General features: G+C 42.5%; 1 protein-coding gene across 1 annotated transcript in view; it reads right to left on the reverse strand.

The window, feature by feature from the left end:
* Positions 1 to 1,345: 1,345 nt before the first annotated feature.
* Positions 1,346 to 13,950, reverse strand: part of UIMC1 (ubiquitin interaction motif containing 1) — a 187,494-nt gene continuing 174,889 nt past the window's right edge. The window contains 5 exon segments of the mRNA XM_079917168.1: positions 1,346 to 7,425; positions 7,945 to 7,987; positions 9,067 to 9,130; positions 10,517 to 10,688; positions 12,793 to 12,877. Coding sequence (XP_079773294.1) covers positions 7,215 to 7,425; positions 7,945 to 7,987; positions 9,067 to 9,130; positions 10,517 to 10,688; positions 12,793 to 12,877 — 575 coding nt within the window. The 3' untranslated portion in view covers positions 1,346 to 7,214.

The raw sequence follows: 13,950 nt of genomic DNA on the forward strand, positions 1-13,950 counted from the left end.
AATAAGTTCTCAGGCTGAAAGAGCTGAGAGCGGAAAGAGCTCCCATGTGTCTCCACCTCCCAGTTCCTACAGCCACTGTCCTAGACCTTCCACCCATCTGATTATTCCAACAGCCTCCTAATTGATATTTGTGCTCCCATGTGTCCATCTCGCCACCTTACCCACACCAAACATGTTACCAGAGTGACTGTGCAGAAATAGATTTTATCATGTCATTCCCCACAATGTGAAGTAAGCCGTCACACTGTGATGGCTTCTACTGCAGAAAAAGAAAAGTTTTGTGACTTTGCAACCCCCTCACACTGTCCTCAACCCAAGCTTCCTCGCTTGCTACTCCCCTTCATATTCCAGCCACATTGACTATGAGCTTCATCCTGTCTCCTGCTGTCCAGCCTTCGTTCACAGCCTTCCCTGGAATTGCTGAGTCATCTCTGCTTCTTCAATGCCCAGCACAGGGCTTGAAATAGGTAGGTGCTAGTACAGCTTTGAAAAATTGAGAGGTGGGGAGTTCTTATTCAGAGAACCAAGAAATCAGTTTCCAAAAAATCTCCCCAAAGTCACATATACCTACACTCAAGTTGCTGTCACATCTGTCAAACATATGTTCCATATATGTTAGAAGTCTGTTTTGAGGATAAAATGGGATAACTGAGGCAATTACCTTTGGGAGGGGCCTAGGGCTACACACATGGTGAGATTTCACTCTCCTTTCGAGGCCCAGCTAGCTCAATCACTCATTCACTCTTATTCATTTCTTCTTCTATTCAACATTTATTCAGCACTTCTACATAAGAGACTGAAGCTTCCCCCAAGTAACCCCAGTATTTACACTCCCAGTAAATGTATTCATTTCTGTCTCTTCCAGCTGAGAGTTCCTGTGGGGAGGGACATGTCTGCCATATCACTAGATCCCCAGAACCCAGCCCAGGGTCTGGGGATGTTTGAATAACTGTGGGCCTCTTGGCTTAATTCAGCTGAATCAGCTACATGGAACGAGCCTTCCTTCTGAAAGGTATCCCAGCACCTCTGCCGAAGATAGGAAGCACTATTGAGGACCAACCAGCTTAGCCTTTCCAGCCTCCACTCATCCAGGATGGACTAAGCAGGAGAGATGAGGCTAAGGAAGGGGCTAGAGCTGAGGCAGGCAGGAATTAGAGGAGAATCTTACCTGGGAGAAGCAGCAGTTGGTCACTCTTCTCAGACCTGGGCTCTTCTCTCTCAATGAGACGTCCCACCGAACTGCTTTGTACTCAAAAGTGAAACTCACGAGTAATCTGACTTATAATGTCACCAAGCCCCACCCTCTCACTAGACACCAGCTAATTCAGGAAGATGCACTTCCCTCTGAGTCTGCCCTAAGAGGAGGCCAAGTTAGGCAGGGCCATGGTGCAAACTTAAGCAAGATCGCCACAGGAAGTTGGGAGTCCTGAAGTGGGTCAAGGAGCCTGGGATATCCCCTCTGCAATGCTGGGAGCTCCATCCATTTTACAAACACTCAGAGTCCGCAGTGGTTCATCCCTGGAAAGGAGCTAGAATAGCCTGGGAAATATGTAGTCCAATGGACAATTTTCCAAAATGTGTAACGACCTACTAAATGAACACGAGGCGATGTGGAAGCACAAGAGGAAGAGGCTAACTCTGCCCCAGAGTGGGCAGAAGTTGAGGAAGCTGAGCCCTGAAGGAAGAGTGGCAGTATGTCCTCACATGTACAAAATTGTGGAGCATAAGGCACCTTCATGGAATTGGGGTACAGCTCCAAGGACCTCAAGAGGATACATGTAGGTGAGGACACATGGTGGGAGAGGAGGCAGCCAGGCTGTGGAGTTCAGCCTTTAGTCTACAGGCCAAGGAGGAAGAGTAGGTTCACACCATGGGGCTTCTCTACTAGAAGGGGAAGAGGAATCTCAGCTGCAGTGGGGCTGTTGGCCACCAAGCTGGTTTCCCTGAACTAGTCTTCTTGAATGTACAGAAAGTTGGGGCAACACTGTGCCCACTGCTGTGGTCTAAATACTTTTGTTCCCCTCCCACCTAATTCTTATGTTGAAAACCTAATGCCCAAGGTGACGGTATTAAGAAGTGGGGTCTTTGGGAGGTGATTAGGTCATAAGGGTGGAGCCCTAATGAATGGGATTAGTACCCTCATCAGAGGCCCCAGACGGCTCCCTTGCCTCTTCTGCCATGTGAGGATACGAGAAGTTGGCGGTCTGCAACGTGGAAGAGGGCCTTCATCTGACCATCTGGCCAGACTGGCACCCTGACCTCAGACATCCAGCCTCCGTAACTGTGAGAAATACATTTCTATTGTTTATAAGCCACTCAGTCTGTGGTACTTTTTAATTGCAGCCCAAATGGACTAAGATACTCGCCATGGCAGGAGACTAGACACGCTGCACCAATTTTCATTCCAGGGAAATTGGTGAGCAGATACTTTAAAACTCCAGGCTACCTCATCAACAGTAACCCTACCGTTAACCATAAACAGTACTCTGCCTCCACATGACACCAGGATGGAGACCAGGGATGATGGCTGTTGAATCAGTTTTGGCATAACTGGGCCTGGAAACATGCCACATATCAGCCCTCCTGCACAGTTCACTGTGTAGCAATCAGGCATGTAGGCTCTGAAATTGGGAATGGGGGTGGGGAGGATAGACTGGCTGTCATTCAAAACATACATCCTGCCTAGCCTGGGGCTCCAGTCTCTCTCAACTTCTTAGTGGGGAGAGAATATAGAACTGAATGTGAATGTGATTCATGCTGACAGTCAGTTTGCAGTCTCCTGAGCCAGGGTGAGGATACACCCCTGATAAGCAATGCCAGGGCTCTTTGTGTTTCTAGAAACCTATGTCTATTTCCCCAGCAGCAGGGGTCCCAACACCCTAGGCAGAGTGTCAGGGAAGGTCTGTGTCAGGGCCTATGGAAGGAGGAGGCAGTCTGGGCTTGAGATCTGTGAACAACGATGACAGCCGTAACTGTAGCAGAGGCACAGCAAGGATCAGCAGTTCTCTTCAGACACCAGATGGCCATTGACCAAAAAAGGGAAGGACAAGTCCTCACAAGGCTCCTCATAGCCCCTTAGTGCCAATCTCCAGCTGTCCAGGAGGAACTAAGGAATGGGGAGAAGCAGTCAGCTGGGGGAAAGGTGGGCTGTAGCCCAGGTACCATGGCTGGGATGAGAGCCAGGCCCTCCCTGCTCCGATGTGCTCATAGGCTTGCTTCTCACAGCTCACAGTGCCCCACGGCCAAGCACTCAGGCCCCAATAAGCTTCCTGCTATTCCCTCCATGCCCTTTTACTCCAATGTGCCTTGCAGCTCTCCTATACCCATCAAGCTGCTTCTTACTGTTAGTTTTTTGTTTATGTTGATCTGTCTGGAATGACTCTCCCTTTGCGCTCTCCAGCCTTTTCACCTAACTTTTCCTTATCCTTTAAATTACACCTCAGACATCGCCAGTGCTGGGAGCCTTCCTAGACAAGTTCCTCCTGGCCCTAATCCCAGCCGAGTAGCAACCTGTCTATTGATCCCATAGTGTCTTGATCTTGTATCACTGCATAAACTACAGTCTATTAAAAGAATCTGTTTGTCTCCCCCCACTGTACTATGGGCTCCCAAAGAATGATTCTTATTTACCTTTGGAGCTCCGGGGCCCAGTTCTATATCTAACGTGGGATAGATATCAGTTAATTTTTGTTAAATTGAAGAGCCCTCCCACAACCTCAATAGTCCAGGGCTTTTGAAACTGAGAGGAAATAAGTAACCTCTCCCTGCCTTCCTGGTACATACGGCTTCAGCAGCCTTTCCACTCTGGGTTTATACATTCTTCCATCTTCCCACTTGGTACTACCATCTACTTACTTACCTGCCTTCCCCTCACCCCAACTCCCACCTTCTAAATCAACTTAGGGCCAAAGCTTCTCTGCCTCACAGGTGAGAATGAGCCCACCCAAACTTAAAATTTCCATTGAGTTTTGTGACTCAAGTGGGAAGTAGGAGGTAGTATGGTATAGTAGACAGAATCAGCACTGGTGTCAGACAGACCTGGGTTTGAATCCCATCTCAGTTACCAGTTGTATGACCTAGGTGAATTCCTTCACTTCTCTGAGCCTCAGTTTTCCATGTATAAAACATGGAGACTAATGCCTTAGGTTGGGCTCCTCCAGAAGCAGACCTAATTTGAGTGCAAAAGGTTTAATTGGGAAGCAATCAGGCCAGGATTAGGATTAGGGCAATGCATGTGAAGTGCCTAGCAATAAAATGTAGAGAATCCCTCTTAGGTTCACACAAGTGTCAACGCTGCCTTTACATGAACCCAAGAGTGAGGGCCCCTCACCCTAGTCCCAGCCCTGATCCAGGAAGCACCGACAGGGGAGTTGGAAGTGAGATAGGAAGGGAAGGAAGCCAATAGAGCATACATAATTAAGTTGCTGCTGGGAGCCACTGAGGCTCAATCCCACAGGGGAACTCTGGGAGACAGACAGAATGCATCCACCTAAGGTGAGGAAGCTGGAGAATTTATCCTCCAACTTCCATCTTTTACTGGCTGATGGCTGCTTCAGGGGCCCTCGCTCCCTGGCACTCCCAGCCTGTGCCACACACTAGCCTAGAGAAGTGCTAAGGCAGAGAGTTACAGGTTCTTGCAATAGGACCCTGCGGGTATGTAATAGAACAGTAAGTGCCCAGGGGAAATGGGCAAGGCAGAGCCTCTGCTAGAGGGCTGTGATAAGGATGAAATGAAATAACACAACCACAGTGCCTAACACAAAGGTTACCTTCTCTTTCCCAATTTATCACAATAGCTTGTGAAATTCTTGGATCTTCCCAGCTCTTCATGAGTTGACAACACCATCAGAACAGCTGCTTCCCATCTTTCGGAAGAAGCAAAACAAAAACAAGAAACAAAACCCAAAAACCCAGGGGTCCTAGGCAAGCTCTAAACACCCGAGCTTGCTGTGGAAGGCTGGTGCTTGATGGAACTAAGGTAGTCGAACTGTAACCTCTCACATCTGCTCTTCACCCCTCTCTGGCTTTTCCTCCTCTCACTGTAACACTACTTACGACATACAAAACTAGCATCACATTGAGTAACGAATGCTGCCATTCACTCACCTTCTATGAGACAGATACTGTGCTTTTACCCACATTATCTTACTCCTTAGAACCCTGTAAGATTTTTCCCATTTTATAGAAAAGGAAACTAGGTCTCACAGAGGTTAACTTGTATCAGAAGCAGGGGTTCAGACTCAGGTTGATGTCATACTCTTTTCACTGACTTTGTCTCTTCACTGTCTTACTAAGGCCCCTCCCACAAAACCGCTGGTATTGGGAGAATAAGACAAATGAGCAGCTTTTACCAAAGATAGAGGTGGGAGGGCCTGGGGAGATGGCTGTTTCCCCCTGACTCCACATTAGTTAATAAATAAGCTGACCAGTACTAATCCTGCTGATCCACACCCTCCTCCAACAATTTGCCAATGATCCATGTTCTAGGGAGACTGCTCAATTTTAAGTTAAATAATTCACTTTCTAGAATCAGCCCTTTATCTCTTCTTATCTTCAGGCAGAGAGATAAACATACTATTCCCTGTTTATGGAACTTTACCTCCAATAAATTGCCATTTACTGAGAGAAAACTAGTGAGAGTTAAGCTGATGGGCCAAATTATTTCTCAGAAGGAAAACAGGAAAATAATCAGTACTAGAGTCAAAATACAGCATTTTCATTAGGACTGATGAGGCAGGGCACTGTGGTCTCACTTCCATGGACAAAAAGTGGTTTTATTTGTTACTCTGAACCTTTGTTTCCTCATCTGAAAATTGGGGAGGATAATACCTACCTCATAAGGTTGCTGTGAGGAATAAATGAAGCTACACACATTGCCTGAACCATAGCAATTGCTCAAAAAATAACAGCAATATTAATGTGATGCTGGCCACAATGTCAGTGCCATCCAACACCAAGACATGGTGAGCCTGCCATCCTGCCTTTTTCTAACTCAAAGAGCTTGTGCGCAAAGGCAGCTAGGCAGGAAACAATGCATTAAAGGCCTGTGCTGTGCCTTACATCTAGCTATCTCTGAACTCCTCAGTCTAACACACACTTCATGTTTGTTTTAAAATAAAGGAAAAGAAAATTTTGGACTTGGTAAATCAGAAGTTAGGAGAGTGTGAGTGGTGCCCTGTTTATCTTGTCCCAGGATCCTTTCCTGGTCGGCAGCCACCTCATACCATCTCCCACTACACCTTCAAATCAACTTGGGCCAAAGCTAGCTTTCTCAACATCCTTGTTTGGTCATCTCCCTCAGGCAGTTGCTTCTGCCATTCAACATCCTCTCATCTTTGGAGTCTGCCTGTGCACTGAGGATAGACCACATCTCTGCTCTTCACTGGAAGGTCCTGGGTAATGTGGTTGAGAATGTGCACTCCTCTACTAATGAACTGAAATAGAAGTTATTTCCTGTTGCTGCTATGACCTCTGATGGCAAGAGAACCAATCTCAGTTTTAGCAGATAAATATACAAGGCATCCCCACTGGTTAATCTAGGAAGAAAAAGTAATTGTATAGGAACTAATAACTTAGAGTTCACTTACAAACTCCTGGCAAGAATTGTCAGACATATCCCTCAAAGGTCCTATGCTCTGGCTGAGAATTCTTAACTGGGTGAGGCAGCAAGATGAGATGACAAGTCACTGAATGTTAAGGACAGCAGGAACAGAAGTAGAATTCAATGCCCTGGCATCTTCCAGAATGATGTCAGAGAAAGTCAAGAGTAACCACACAGTGTTCAGAACTGTGCACTACACATTTTGTGAATATAGGCAGTATGTCAGAGACCAGTAATGGAATTCATTCCGAAACATGCAATTTATGAGTCTGAGAACTAGCTCCATAATTAAAATATCCCTCCCCTAAGCCCAGAGAAAAAAAGGAAAATCTCCATCTTATTGAAATAAAATTTCATACAAACATAGATAAATATATTTAAATTTTCTTTTTAACCACAAGTGAATTCAAACAGACTGTTATAAAACAGAATACTACACACAGTTGTCTGTATAGCTTATAGAAAACATAAAAACCAGAACACTGAGTGGGTGCTGGTGCTAGAAACTGCAGGGCCAAAACCTGCATAACAATGAACTGGAGACCACTAAGGCTTAATGAACATGGCCCACCCCTATTGCTAATGGTTTTGTCAACCTTTAGACCCTAGAAATTCAGGATTTCCTCCTTCTTCCTCTGCCTGCTTTGGTCCGTGTCCGGCTACTTGACCGGACGGTAAGCTGCTTTTTAAAGTCCACTAAGCAATCTGTGGTTTCTGAAATAGAAACAAAAGACTTGATGGGAGACTCATTTAAGTCGAGATGTGCAGGGGAACTCTGTATCTCTCTGCTGCAACCTGCCTCTTCTACCCCTGGTGAAGGCACCCTAGAGAGAAGGAGAAAAAAATCAGAATTCAATATACACCTACTAATAAGCACTAAGTATGTGTACCAGGGGTATTTACATATACTATTATTTCATGTAATCTTTAGAATAATCCAATCAGATAAGTACTATCATTTCCCTTTCACAGATGAGGACACTGGGTAAATCATATACCCAAAGCCACACAGTTGGGTAGTAAAGAAATGAGGATTCAGGCCCAAATTCCCAAGCTGCTTGAATTTTAAGTCAGAAGACAAGGGTTGGGTGGGGATAGAGAGGCAAAGAGGAGTAAGACAGCTTTTCCTCTGCTTGTTCTGACACCATGAATGAACTTGAGGTAGTTATCCAATTCTCAGCCCAGATATATGGCAGGCACAGAGTTATACAGAGAGCAGTCACACAGTTCCACAGTTTTCTACTTCAACAGTCTGAATATCACACTATACACAGAACATAGGACCAGGGCTGTACTTTTCTAGAACTGCTGTCAGTCACACTTCAATGCACACCCCAATTCACCTGAAGGCTCCTGTCTCTGAAAACTTGGTCTTTATCTCTGCATCTGTGATAGGACAGAAAAAGTAATAATGTTGTTAGTGGTGGTGTAATCATAACACTTTTCACTGATCGTGTGCTTCCTATGTTCTGGGCACTGCTCTTCATCAGGCTTATCCAGGTAGCTCAGATCCCCAATCCCCAGACCAATGGAATGTGAGCATTAGCATCCAACAGGCTTACCTGCAAAAGTACAGAGGTAAACACTTTTGAATGAATAACCACTGAATAAATCTACTTCAAATCTGGACTTGAGGAACAAGGAGTTGCCAAGGGAAATCTGCTACCTGAAGAGATTCACAACCTGCTGACCTAAAGGCAGCAGGCTATGGGGCTCAGAGAGGCTGCCTTTTTATAGTCATCAGAAGGCACAACAGATTTGCTTGTTCGGAATGAACTATTAGAACTAGATGGGAAGCAAATCTCACCAGACCTAAGCAAAAGTTCCTCTTCCACCTACATCTAGTAAATTTATCAATAGCAACTATTAACAACAACAACAGTAATAATAGCAGCCAACATTTATCAAGAGCCTACTTACGTCAGGGAATATGTGTGGAGCTTTACTAGATATAATCCTTTCAATCTATGAAGTTGGTATTACTAACTCTATGCAATGCTCTTAAACAATCCACTCTACTCCTCCTTAAATATTAGGCACAGAGACAGAATTACTTCCTACAGTCCCTCAGGAGCAGAGGTTGAGACACTATGCTAAAGGTAACATGAATGATGCACAAAACATTAGGAGATGACAGTAATGACTAGTTTTCAATGCCTATTCCTTTAGGAGGTACTTAGGACTTGTACCACATTCCACTCTGATTTGGAAATGTTTTTTCCCCAGTTCAAAAGGCAAGTAGAAAGTTCAAGCTTTATAGAGGCTGAAACAAAATACATGATAAATAAGACAGAGTATTTCATCTTCCTTAGGGAGAGATGACCTAGACCAAGTCTCAAAGGCTGGCTGACTGGGTCAAATGTGCAACCACATAACTCTAGCAAAAAGTCAGGGGAGTTGGTAGGGGCTATTTTTACTAGAAGGCCTCAGAAAGAAGCTCAGAAAACTGGTCCTGGGATCCTCACCTGTAGTCTTGTACTCAGACTGTTCCAAGAGACTAAGGAGTCGGCCTTCACTGAAGCCTTTTTCCTGTGACAGAGAAAAATAGATGAAAGGGTTACACAGAGTCTAAAATACAACTTCCTTAGCCCAGATCACACCTATCTCCAGGAGAGAAGAGGTGTAGGGGTACAGCTGTAGGAAAGTCTTTTGCTTTCTAATAAACGAGGGTACACAGTAAAAAAGCAAATATGATTAAAAGAATACGTCTTTATGCCAAGAATATATCTAAGAATGGATACCAGAGTCAAGGCAAATTATTCCACCAAGATCGTATTAGAGAACAGTAACCTTTGACCTATGATAGATTTGGAGAGGTTTAAAATAGAAAATAACAGTTTCAAATTAGCTTCTAGAGGCAGCGATGACAGAGAAAAAACTAGCTTTATGGTATAAGCACATACCCATAAGCCCTAACTCCAAATTACCACCTAAACATCACCCCATTCATATAAGGAAAAGATAATTTCCCCTGATTCTTCATACTTTTCTTCATATTCTTTTTTCATCATGACAGATAATGGCTTCTCCATCTTAGTGTTCAGTGACTGCTATGTCAGTAAGCCTTGGACATGGAGCTGCTGCTTTATCTTTGATCTCTAAGCCAAGACTTGCTCTTCCTGATCTCTAATCACAAAGCCCAGAAAGCACATCTTCCCAGTGACCAGGACCACATCCTACAGTTTCCTAATAAGGCTAGGCACATGAGGTGTTCAACAGAGTTGACTGTATGTTCCTGGCAGTGGGTATACAACTGGATATACTTTCTGGAAAGTAATCTGGCAGTATGTTTCAAGAGATTTTAATGTTTATACCCATTGCCCTAAGAGCTCCACTTCAGGAAATCTATTCTAAGGAAATAATCAGTGGTACAAAGACTGATTAATGTTTTAAACACAGCGTTATAATACAGAAGAACTGGAAAACAATCTGAATGTCCAATAATATGAGAACGGTTAATTGACTGTGTGATACAAACATTAAGAGTAATTTAAAAAACAGTTTAAAAATAAACCCAGGAAGGTGTTTATGTTACAATTGTAAGTGTATATATACATATACACATACAAGTATACGTATGTACACATATGTGTATATGTACATATATAATATGGTGTCAATTACATTAAAATGCATTAAAAAAAGACTAGAAAAAAATAGGCCAAAATACTAGAAGATGTCATCTTTGAGTAACTAACTTATGGATGATAATTTCGCTATTGTTCATACTTTTTTTTGAACTTCCCATATTTTCTACAATGAGTATATATTACTTTTTAATTAAAAGAAAAAATAATTTTAAAAAGCACAAATCCTATTTCAAGATAAACAGAAGAAGAAGGAAGGAGGGAGGAAAAAAGCCCAGACAGAACTGTGGAGGGTTAGGTAACCTTTCCTAAAACACTCCACACATACCTTTGGGTTCCTCAGCCGTTGTGGACGCTTCCCCTCCACAGCTGAGCATACTCTATCACTCTCTTCAGGCCCATCTCCTTGGTCACCTCTTGCAAGCTGGAGACAGGACTCTACATGACACTGATACTCTCTGAACGGGACTAGGGATTTACAGAGATAACACTTCTCATTCCTAGCCAATCAGAAGAAAGAGAGAAAAGGCAGTTTTAAGATTTGCTTTTGCCTCTGTGCTCCTAGATACGTCTCAAATTGTGTTTTTATGTCTTAAAGTTATTCTGTGAAGAAGACATGTCAACCAAAGCAGATTCGCTCAGCAGGATCGCCAATAAAACTAACCCAATGCCAATCAAAAGGACTGAGTGATTAGTGGTTTTCCCTGGCTGTTTCTCTTACCCTGCTGTTGTGGCAGTGGGATGATAATGAAATCAGCTCTTCTAACTATCTCAAACAACGCTAATTGCTCTCCAGACTTCAGTCAAACTCTTCTCAAATTAAGTGTAATCGTTTTCTTCAAAGAGAAGTTAAAATTTAGACAGAAAAGGGAACACCAAGAGCATTAAATCAAAATGACATTTTTACCACGGTAGATGAACTTGTCTGATTAGTGTATCAAGTCCGTCTATATGCTGACTTCCTTAATTCTACAACCTGCAACATCCACTAGGAAGTTACTAAAATCATGTGGTTCTGCCAGAGGCTTTTGCACAACTTCATATATACAGTTATTTTTATCTTTTTATAATCGTAGAGTTTGTGGAAAGAGGAAATTGTGTCCCTGAGGTAAGGTTTATTAGGCATCAGCAAAAATGGAATCACTGGAGACAAAGGAAGAAAATGAACATTTATGAAGTATTTTCTCTGTGGTGAGAACTGGTACAAGGCCCTTTAAACACAATTTCTCAATTAATTGGTGGGTCCTATTAGGAAGGTACTATTCTCCTCGAAGTCCTATAGCTAATAACTGTCAGAAGCCAGGTCTGCCTGACTCATAAAATCATCTTAGTTTTAAGAAGCTAAAGAAAACTTTCCAAAGCTTCTCCTTCTGGTTGTTGCTATTCGGTTACTACAGAAAGATTTAGATTGCCTTTATGGAAAAATTTCTCTGGGAGGGTCTTTAAAATAGGAGAAATAAGTCTCTCAAGTAATTAATCATTAGAGAGAATACAAGTAAAACTCTGACTTATGAGAAAAGCTACACTAGTGTACCTTTCAAGGTTTATTAATTAATGTAAAAAGCATTTATTAACCCCCTACTACATGAGAGACGGCAGCACTGTAAAAGAAGCATAAGTTTTTGAGTCAGGTAGACTTTGCCAGTTCTGGCCACATGATCTTAACCAGTTACGTATAATTTCTCTTCAGTTTCTATATTTATTTCTAAAAAAGAAAGAATACTACCTTATCAGCTATTGTGATAGCTACAAAGTAAATAAACCACCCAGCACAGCGGCTGGCACATAATATTAAGAGCTCAACAAACAGGTATTATTGTTATTGCTGTCTCACACACATTTTATTAGATGCCGGGGATATAAACATGAATGAAGGCAAGTATCTGCCTTCAAGTAACTCACAGAATAGCCACGGAGACAGAAATGTCAAAAACGAAAGGAAAAAATTTACTGCAATAGTGTGATGAATACAGTCCTAGAAAAATGACTGCATGACAGAAGGATTCCAAAAGGAGCAAGTGGAGCTCTGCTCAACTCGATTAGGGAAGGCAGCCATGAAATTTAGGATCTAAGATAAGATCTGTGTTTCAAAGATAAATGTTTCTAATGACTAACTGCCCTAATGTATTGTTGGTGATGTCTTTACTTTCAGGAGGCAGCACTTATACCTGACCCACCCCTTGCCCCTGCCTCCCTTTGTAATGAATGTGCTTTCTTAGTCAAGCTGCAACCCACAACCCAAGGAAGTCTTCAATATTGCCCAACTTCTTGCAACTCAACTTCTGTACCATTACATTGCAAAATAGCACACTGCTTCCCCAAAGCACCAAACACCAATATGCAAATTCAAAGAAAACAGAAAGCTAAGAGGAATGTGGAAGTGGAGGGAGTGGCAGGGTCTTTTCAGAGTAACAAAAAGGGATACAGAGGCCACCCACTTATGCTGACATAAACCGGGAATATGAAAAAGAAATACAGGCATTAAAGCAACAAAGTGATTGCCAGGCCGAAGAAACCCAGGGTAAGAGAGAAATTGGTCTCTTATTCGGTCTAAGTGATGGTATGTGTTAATAAGCAAGAGCTCCGTAAACACAGTATACCTACTTGTCAATGTCTAGGGAAATCTGAGCAGCTGTCCCACTGTCACTCTTGCTCTTTCTCTTAGTCTCTTTTTGTCTCCGAGTCAACACTTTCAACAACAAAAAAAAGAAACAAAACAAAAAAGAAAAACTGTTAGTTGGCAGTAGACTCTAAATATAAAAGACAAAATGTACTTGAAGAAGAAAAGTTTAAAATCCTATTCCACTGGGAGAGGTGACTGTCTGGGAAACCTCTGCCTTTCTAGTACAGAGAATATTACTTGCATAATATGGACTGAAACTGCCAGCAGCAAGATATTCCCATATTTGCTGAGATCTATTTTTCCTCTACTTGCCATTAGATCTAAAAATCTAGTCCACACCAAGAAAGGTTTTTGTGTACTATCCTAACTTGCAGCACTAGGGGGAAGGATTTATACTTTCCCATTGAAAACTCTGTCTTTGTGACACATATACTCCAATAAGATGCTTTATGATATATAGCAATGACAGCTAAATCTGAGTGCCCACATTAGCTCCACTCTTTACAAAACTGAAAAGTGTTCCATTTACAAGTGAGAAAATGAGAGCTCAGAACAGTTAACACAACCAGTCTTTTCCACTACAATAGGACCACCTCCTAATTCTAGTGGGTATAGACAACTTTAGTCCAAGTGGCATACAAATACTTTTCTCATAGCAAAAGGTGTCTGTTTATCAAATCATACTCTCTTAAAGGGTCTTGGAAGTTAATTAACCAACTGTTTTCCAGTCTTCATTCCTTGCAGTTAACAAGAAGAACTGTGACCATCTCACTTCAAATATTGCCTTTGTCCCTCCTGACACTTGACATCCCCATGACAAAGAATTTAGAAAGCTTATCAGTTCACAAAATAATTTAGGTTGTGAAGCATTTACCTAGACCAGGGGTTAGCAAAATTTTTCTGTACAGGACCAGGTAGTAAATATTTTAGGCTTGGAAGGCGATATGTCACATCGCCTTAACTGTCATAACTACTCAACTCTGCATTATAGCAGGAAGGCAGCCATAGGCAACATTATAAATAACTGGGTGTGGTATGTTCCAATAAAACTTTATAAAATCAGATGTCTAACTACATTTGACTCCTGGCTGGCCATAGTTTACCTATCCTTCTAGTCCAACCTCCCACTCATATAAATG

Source organism: Stenella coeruleoalba, assembly GCF_951394435.1.
Source record: "Stenella coeruleoalba genome assembly, chromosome: 3".
Lineage (NCBI taxonomy): Eukaryota > Metazoa > Chordata > Mammalia > Artiodactyla > Delphinidae > Stenella > Stenella coeruleoalba.